This window comes from Ruditapes philippinarum, unplaced genomic scaffold, assembly GCF_026571515.1.
Source record: "Ruditapes philippinarum isolate M1 unplaced genomic scaffold, ASM2657151v2 ctg7415_1_1_1_1, whole genome shotgun sequence".
Lineage (NCBI taxonomy): Eukaryota > Metazoa > Mollusca > Bivalvia > Venerida > Veneridae > Ruditapes > Ruditapes philippinarum.
The window spans coordinates 29,447-38,661 of record NW_026864836.1 but is presented as its reverse complement, the minus strand read 5'-3'; the positions used below and the strand labels follow the sequence as shown (position 1 = coordinate 38,661).

Here is a 9,215-nt window from a genome sequence, read left to right as displayed (position 1 = left end):
AGGAAAAGTAAAACTATTTTATATGTTAATTAAGTGAAGCCATTTAACTTATTTATCATTTGCATAATGATGCTTGCTTTTATTTTTTCAGTTTTATACTAACTACTTGCACATTTTTATATATATTTATTCTTGAACTTATTACATACTAACTTTAACATACGTATAATACTTACTTAGATGTTTTTTTCCTTATCTTACAGTCTATGATAAAAATTGAAATAATCCCAATATCAGAATCTTCTTTTGGGATTGAGTTTTTCGTTTTTATTATACTTTGCTACGGGTTTATGTTTTATAAACAAATTTTAGTCATTATACCATTACTAAAATTACAAGTAGCCTGAAATAACATAACTTAATTGACTTAATGGAGTCATTGTTGTTTTTAGAATAATGAGAATTATAAATATGATTGCTTAATGTTGATTTATTAAAGCATTTCCGTCCAACAAATGAAATAACAAAAAAGGGAAGTAACATGTATAAAGTTCTAAACAAACGTAAGATTTTTGCTTCAGTCTATTTCCTGAAAATATGGAAAAGAAAATAAACCTTTGCCTGCGGTGTAAAAGAGCCAGGTCTAAGTCACGATATTAAAGCCCCTTAAGATAGCAATTGTCTCCAGCTTCATGCTGATTTTCATAAAAATTTTGAAAATGTTTTCAAAGTAAAATATTTTGAAGTGAACAAAGGAAGTAATTTACACATAGAAAACAACACTTACAATCCATGTAAATTAACAGAATGAGGTCAAAATATGCAAAAACCTGCTCAAACTAAAAGTGGTAAGCTTTTGGCACCAATGTAGAGCCAATCACTTAGAGTGTGAGACTTGTAATCTCTACATTGTGGGTTTGATTCCTGGGCTGGCTAACAGAAATTACTAAGTCTTTCAGGTGAGACTTTAAATTGAGGCCCCATGTATGATTGGTTAAACACTTGGCAGGTTAAAGGACTAGAAGAAGCTTCTAGAATTTGGGCATATTTCTGTATCTGTATCTTGCACTATCCTCCAAAAATCTAAAATGACTAAAACTCTTCTGGAGGCCTCGCCCATATGGGCAACTGGTGGCAAGTATAAAAAAACTCAAATACACACATAAGTAGAGTCAGGCTCACCTGCATGTCTATGATTAACATGTCCATTAAGAATTAGCAAGTTTTGATTTTAAGAATGCATAATTTCCCCTTTCTTTATACACTGTATAATATTTTACCTATTTTTCATGTTCACCATTGTTTTGTTTATTACATTGCTTTTAAAGTTTTCTAAAATATTATCAAGAATGTTAAGTTTATAATTTTATCATCACACACAGCATGTTGTTTTATGATTTAATTGAATACATACAAGTGTTGTTAGTGTCCTTAATTATAACACATATAAATTATGTTAGCAGGTATACACATTTCAAAATTTTATGACATCGTATTGTTGCTGTATAGAATTCTAGCACTTTTCATATTCTTTCATATATCTTGTAGAGAATATCTTCCATTATGGATACAGTTCAGAAAGATCAAAGTGTCAACTAGCCAGCTGATACAGGCTTTAGTTACAGGTATTTTCTGGAGACTCCTTTAACATGCAAGTGTCTAGCAGGCACAGGAGCCTCACAATAAGCAAGTTGGCATCATATTTGGTTTTACAGTATGCTATATTGTTATATTTTGTATTTTCAGGAAAGCAATGAGAGCTTATGAGGAAAGTTGGGACAGGAGACTAGGACTCATGTGTTGTTGTGTGGAAAGAAAAGGCAGAAATAAGGTACTTATACAAATGTGCCAAAATGACTCATCTGTCATTCCTAATGCAAGATAAAATTCTTAACATTTGTAAAACAAATAGAAACGCCAGTCAGATATCCCTTTCTGTCTGTCCCACGGCTTGTCGACTGACAAAACAGTGGACTTTGGGGCATCCATTTCCTATGGACTAATTCTAGAACCATGTTGACTCCCAACTGAATGGCAAGCTGTCAAAACCTTGTGTTTATCTTCACAATTGAAGCTTGAGTAAAGGTCAATTTTTGCCTTCAAGGGTTACTTTGAATATTGGTCAAGGCTGCAGATGAATAATTAGCAATCCAATACCTGACTGTATCTAGTCACAGGAGACAAATGAAGTAACTCTATATCTAATATTGGTGTCTTAATTGTTTAACTATAATTATGATGGGCTATCTAATCTATAATATTGAGCCATGCCATGACAAAACCAACATAATGGGTTTGCGACCAGCATGGATCCAGACCAGGATCCATGCTGTTCGCTTACATACTCTATAACAAGTAGAGAAACTGATAGCAAACAGCATGGATCCTGATCAGACTGCGGGGATGCGCAGGCTGGTCTGGATCCATGCTGGTCGCAAACCCATTATGTTGGTTTTGTCATGGCACGGCTCAATTATGTGCTAGTCTGACTCAATACTACATCAATACTCTAGGGATATTTACCTTCTATTACATCCACAATTCAATTACTGGTTCCTAAACTAATTTTCGCAGCTACCATTCAGTTTTGTTTGAACATTATTTATTTAAGCTTGATTGTGAACAAAGCTTTCAGATTATATGAACCATTTTGAACCAAAACAGGTTTCTTATGAGGAAAGATGGTCTTGACTCAGGAGGACAAAAACTTGTGACCATAAGGTAGAAAAACAGGCATCCTAGCCACTATAATTGTTAAAAAAATCTCTGAATGATTGATAAATTAGATTCTGTATGATTGGTAAAATATTCAGAATAATTGGTAAAAAAATCTTGAAATGAATAATTGGTAAACATATCTATAATATTGGGGAAAATATCTCTGACTGACTATAGGTTTAGAGGCAGACACCTTAACCAATAGGGTACTACTTAATGTCTCTGAATAACTGGTAAAAAAATCTCAGACAGATTGACAGAAAAATCAATGAATGGTAAAAAAAAACAGGGAAAAAATAAAATGATTGGTAAAAATTCTCTGAATGTTTGGTGAAAAAATAATCTCTGAATGATTAGGAAAAGAATCTCCAAATGTTTGGTTAAAAGAAATTTTCTGAATAATTGGTAAAAAAATCTCTGAATGGTTGGTAGAGAAAACCCCAATCTGAATGACTGTTAAAAAAAACCCCAAAAAAACCAAAACAATATGAATGACTGTTAAAAAAAACAACAAAAAAACAATATAAATGACTGTTAAGAAAAATTTAAATGGCTGAGTATAGAAATCTTTGAATGTTCTAAGAAAATCAGGATAATTATTCCATAATATTATCAATAAGGCAACACTTAAACATGCATGCAGATGGTATAGCTGCTGTAATTTGTGAAATGTGTGCATACTACATCATTAAATCATTGTTACATGTCAGTTTTAGTTGAGTTTTCCAGGAGAAACAAATTGATGTATAAGGAACATTGATTAAAAAAGAAATCTCAAGATTATAATGAAAATTTTACTATAAATATACAATACTGCAACAACTTGAAGATTGAACTTGCTGGTCTAATTTGTTGTGATTTTTTTTTTTATTTAAAGTATATACAAAAAGATCTTGGAAGCAGAGCGGTAATATAAAAGAAGTCCTTGAATTTTCATTTAACTCTGAATCTGCTGATTAGCCTTTGCTACCATTATAGAGCCATATCTGTGTGTATTTTGATATTGAGAAACTTTAAAGTTTAGATTGTCTGTTCCAAATTCAAAGTTAAAATCTCTTAAAGATGTTCAACAGTAAGAATTGCCAGCACAAGTTATGATTCTAACAACTATCAGAAAGAAAAAAATATATTAAAGAAATAATTGAATAATGTAAGAACCAATGAAGTAATTAGGGCAATCACAATTAAAGGTAAAATTTAAAAGAAAAAACAATACAATCATAGAAATTACCCTTACCAATGCTTCATTTATAACTTAAATTTTAATCAATCAGGGTAAGTTGTAAATTTTAAGTATCAATAATGATGTTTTTAGCGTTTTTTTCCTATGTTAGGTAATGCTAAATTGGTATGTGCTTTCAAGTTTATGTCTGTTTTGACAGCTAAAATTGTACTTGATGTGTTTCATCCATTAGAGAATGCTGTAAACACTCAATGTTTTACTTGATTATTGTCATAAAAATCATTATATGGCTCGAAAATTACTACCGATGGAAGAAAAAAATGATTAAGTTTATGTAATGTGGAGTCTGCACTTTTATGATAAGATTTTAAAAGGGACATTAAGATGAAAGCATTATAACATGACTTGTGTTGTGAAACATAATGTTCACTATCAGTGTGTTAGTTATAGAGTCGAGACAAGAATCTGAGAATAAGGTGAACACTGAAGTACATCATAATTCAAGCTCAATACTTGTTTTGGCAGGTGCCTGCTTATAAAAATACAATTATAATTTCATGAAAATTTTAATGTCTTTTTGCTCTAAAAGATTTCCAAGATTCAGTACTAGTAATAGTATTTTCTGCAAAGTCACACAAGAATGAAAATTTAAAAGAATGATGGTTTTATGTACTAAATAATTGTAATAGACACCACTCTGTCGACACACACATGGGAATAGTAGGGACCTTGGCTTTTGGATTATCATATCCCAGAAATGCTCTCACATGGTAAAATCCCTACTGCTAAATGCCCTAGCTTTGCAAGTTTGAAATAACACCTGCTATTATGACACTAAAACACAATTAAAGCATTAAGCTAGCACTGCAGAGACAGATGAATGTTGTAAGCTTGGCTCAATCACCCTTCCATCCGAAAGTGAAGCTTTGAGTAACAATTTACTTTTGCAATTGCCGATTTATTTGGTTGTCCGAGATGTATTCTTTGTTCAAACAGTATTGTTAAATTACATCATTATATACTAACAAATTAGCTTACAAGGATCCATTTTATGTCCTGTTGTAGAATCAATTTTTCCTATCTAGTTTTAATTCATATAAATACAAATATTTGTATAAAAGTTTAGTCATAGTATTGATAAATCAACCATCTTAACAACATTTATAACTTGGTGATGACAGCAGTATAGATCCAACTTTCACTTCTATCTTAATACTGTTAAATTTAAAAAAACAACATTTTGATCTTATAATATCAAACAATCTCCTAAATAAGAAACTGGATCCATTCTAAATATGGAAAATTATCTAGAAAATGAGTGAAAAAGGGCAATAAGACAATATCAAGTAAAAGTGATCAGACTTTTACGGTGAACATTTTATACTGGTTAAAATATTTTCAAATGATTTTGTTTTTCAGTAGAGAATAGTGTGTCTCTTTAGGGATGATTATATTAGGAATTGATCTGTAGAAAATACCTCATTTAGAACAGTTTTCAGACAGTATTTCTCCCAGAAGGAGCCAATTTCTTTTGTTTTCAGTGATTATACATGCATCTGTGTCCTGAAATCACAACAATGTCTGCTAATAATTGAAAGTTGGCCACAAGTGGGTACACACTATGTTCATATTACAAAATAAAAACTAAAAGAAAAAAAGAAAAAGAAAAAAATACATCAGTGAAATCAATCTTTATCCTATAAGCTTTAGACCTAGAAATAGGATGGTACAAAAATGTCAAAATACTAAGAATGTACGCACATTGAATATTTCTACAAGTTCCTAAATTGAGTTGAGTATACATTTGAATTTATTTGCCATTCTAGTTTTAACATTAATTGATTAAACTTAGCATAAGTAAACCTACTTTGACAAATTTATACCATTATTGTTGATAAACCTTGGGAGTATCTCTTTTTCTGAAATTTCAGAATTCCATGTCGGAGATTGCCCAGTTGTTCACCGAGTTTTTCCGAGACCTGGATGTTGTTCCCTCGGATGTTATAGCTGGACTGGTTCTACTTAGAAGATGTCAAAAACTGAGGATGGAGCATACTATAAGTCAGGTAAGGGGAACCATGGTAACAGTGTTTCTTTTGACGTTAGGCTTTAATTCTTAACCTGCTGGAACCAAAAGTGATAGATGTTTGTCAGCAGTATAGAGCCAGGCCAGCCTGTATGTGCATGCAGTGTAACCAGACTCTATGGACTACTGTTGGCTGGTTTATTCCAGATTTTTATCTTGATACCCCAAAAATTGATAATGGACAGTTCCAAAAATTGGAAGCCGAAGAATTAATTGTATTTAAGAAATTCAACAGTTAATGGGAAAGTAAGGAGCAAACTTTAGGTCATACTAATTTACAGTAAAACTTAAACATGCCTTTGCAATGGGAAAAAGTTTTCATGGATGACAGATTGTCTGCCATTATCAATAGTCTGCACTCCAGTTGTTTCAATAGATAAATTAAGTTATTGTCATTGAAGAATTAAGTAGGAGTCAGTAATATGGTTTTTGTGCATACATTTGATGACAATGTGTTGACATGTTGTTAGAGATGGCCTTTATACCTTAATATTACAATATTATTGAAGAAAGAGAGGGGGTTTTCAGAAAAGCTTTTTAAGCTTCCTACCTAATCCATTAAATTCATTTCTTATGTAAATGAAAAGATAACAAATAAAATGCTGTTTAAACTAAAGTTTGATTTAAATATTTCAATGTTTTATTACTACAATCATGTATCTCTGATTCAGTAAAGGCAAATAAAATATTGAAATTGATAAGAATAATAAATTTTACAATCTATGACTTTAGGGTATTAAAGAACATGCTTTTTTACCTACTACATTTTGAGAAAATCTGCATTATATGAAAAAGATTTTATTGAATTTGGTAAAATCTAATGCATATGAAACAAAGTAATATAAGACTGGAATTAAGAAAGGCAATGCTTGCTTTGACCTTGAGGCTAGGTATTTAATTTCTTTAAGTTAAATGTCCCCAGGTCAAATTGTCTTAAGTTTGTGGCTAAGTATTTTTATTTAAGAGAAATATGCCCTCAGGTCAAGTTGACTAATATACATGATTGATTCAACTTTAATGCAGCTAAAAGATTGTCCACTTATCTGTCATTACAATTGTCTAGAAGAAACAAAACAAGTTAATAAATATGATCAATACTTGGTCTATTCTAGCATTGAAATCAATGTCATTAAGGCATATGTATGGGTCAGTCTCTGTCCTGTCTTGTGTTCATTCAATTACTTTATCATTTAAGGCTATTTAGTATTGACAAGTCACTTCTTGCAGGCATTCTTTGTCTTCCTATACTCGTCATTTTACTCCCACGAGGGACTGTATTCACCAATCACTGTCTGTCTTATTTCCCACCATATGTCTCTATTGTCAATCTCATGTCCAGTCACTCTGCTGCAGAATAAGTAAATATATTTGACTAAATCAAGACTTCAGATTTTGTGTTGTCATTTATTTTACTATCTAAGAATGCAAACATAATATTGTGCCATGTTTTTATCAAACATTGTGCCTTAACATTTTATAGGAAGCATAATGATTTTTATTTTTGCTATATTTTCTGTTTATGTTTTGTATCATGTGTTTTATTCAAATCTTCAAAAATTGATCCAGGTTGATTATGACATTAATGTGCTGCCTCAGATATGAAAATTTATAGAAATAGATTGAAACTGTATGAAAGATATTTAAATAAAATTTTGTTGTAAAATTATTCTCAATCTAGAAACAATTCTCTTGGTAACCATCAATCCAACATTGAATTTTATTTTCCATGGCACCTCAAAAAATACATTGTCATGTTTCATTACAATTCATTGTAATTCTTTTCTATAAAATGTCAAGAAATAGTTGGAAAAGTTATAAATAAATCTTGTGCAAAATGGAAATATTACTTATCAAAATTTAGCGTTCATGTTTTTATGAAACATGTCCCAGGCTCATATTTGCGTGACTGAATTACTGCAATTTCTGCTTAAAAGAGAGAGATTCCAAAATGTCTCAGAATTTTTACATATATTTTACACATGTCAGGATACATGTATTTATTTTCTGAATATATAATAGGACATGCAACATCAGGCATGTAGCTGCAGGCAGTATATGGAATAAAGATCAATTTGGGAGAACCAAGTTCTATTCCCAACAGATCTAGAAATAGATGCAATGCATATTGGCTGATATTAAACTATTCATTTGAATACTAAACAACACTCTGATCTATGTCAGCATTTTGTGAGATTTTTATCAGATGGCAAAATTATTCATTTAGGAGAAAGGTTTCATGATTTTAGGCAAGCAATGGTCCAAAGTATTACACTGATATTTTGTCTCAAAATCATCCCTAAGTTGTATCTTTTACCAATAGAATTTAATATATCAACAAAGGCTTTTATTTTTAAAATATAGGTTCCTATTATAAGCAAGTGTTGCTTTTATAATGAATTTGATTGTATTTAGTTTTTTTTTTTTTTTTTTTTTTAAACAAACTTTGTAATTTGCCCATAATACTTACAGCAAACCTTTGGTACAAAATTATCTTGAAATGAAGATACTTCACCTACCTTAGCTAACTTTTCATTTAACAAAGGTGGTTTATATAAAGAGGTTTCAGAACTGTTGTTGTATATTTCAGGAAGGTAATGATGTATACAGGTACCTGTCAGGTGTGGCAGTCACTCCTCGTACACAGTTCCTACAGCTCGGTCAGCCCGAGGTGATGCAGCAATATAAACTGGTCATACATTATATGAAGTTTGCCATGGCAGCCTATGGTTGGCCCATCTTTATGATGATGAATACTGGTACAGGACTTTGCAGGATAGTGCCATATTTAAGGTAATGCTACTTTTGTAAAGGCCAATACAGAAATGTACTGTATCTGAATATATTCATTAGTAAAATATTAGCATAACATATAGGTGATTTTGTCGACTGTGTGCACAAATTGTGTAAAATCTAACACAAAATTGTTAGATTAGTCCAAAATTATCATTGCACATTCTGGACTGATTTTTTCTTTTAGACTTAAAACTTTTAGGAAATAATGGTAAAATGAATATCGGGTATATTACATGACTTTCCTTTTCTAAGCTGTATACTTGAAATCACTATTCCTAGCAACTTCATTACTGACAGATTGTGAAATATTAAGTATTGTGTGGTCATGCATGCATTGAAATTATAAATATTTGATCTAGTTTAACAAAACATGCAATGTTTATGTGAATTTTTTATGCTTCGGATAAAATACAAATTATTTAATTTCTCATTGAAATTTATAACAGACATATAGTAAAAATATTTAGCACATGGATGACATAGGGTTCCATGCTA

The 9,215-nt window shown here is 31.0% G+C and overlaps 1 protein-coding gene across 1 annotated transcript; it reads left to right on the top strand.

The window, feature by feature from the left end:
• The first annotated feature begins 1,625 nt into the window (after positions 1 to 1,625).
• LOC132726976 (diacylglycerol lipase-alpha-like) lies at positions 1,626 to 8,744 on the top strand. The gene is made up of 3 exons (XM_060712389.1): positions 1,626 to 1,771; positions 5,773 to 5,907; positions 8,515 to 8,744. The coding sequence occupies exons 1-3, from the start codon at positions 1,694 to 1,696 to the stop codon at positions 8,719 to 8,721; spliced, it is 420 nt and encodes a 139-aa protein (XP_060568372.1). The 5' UTR covers positions 1,626 to 1,693; the 3' UTR covers positions 8,722 to 8,744.
• The last annotated feature ends 471 nt before the right edge of the window (positions 8,745 to 9,215 follow it).

What these genes read in the sequence shown, in the direction of transcription:
- LOC132726976 (XM_060712389.1), top strand. Translation starts at nt 1,694, where the DNA reads ATGAGAGCTTATGAGGAAAGTTGGGACAGGAGACTAGGACTCATGTGT. An exon ending in AAAGAAAAGGCAGAAATAAG is followed by an intron (nt 1,772 to 5,772) that starts GTACTTATACAA and finishes CTGAAATTTCAG; the next exon opens with AATTCCATGTCGGAGATTGC. An exon ending in TGGAGCATACTATAAGTCAG is followed by an intron (nt 5,908 to 8,514) that starts GTAAGGGGAACC and finishes TGTATATTTCAG; the next exon opens with GAAGGTAATGATGTATACAG.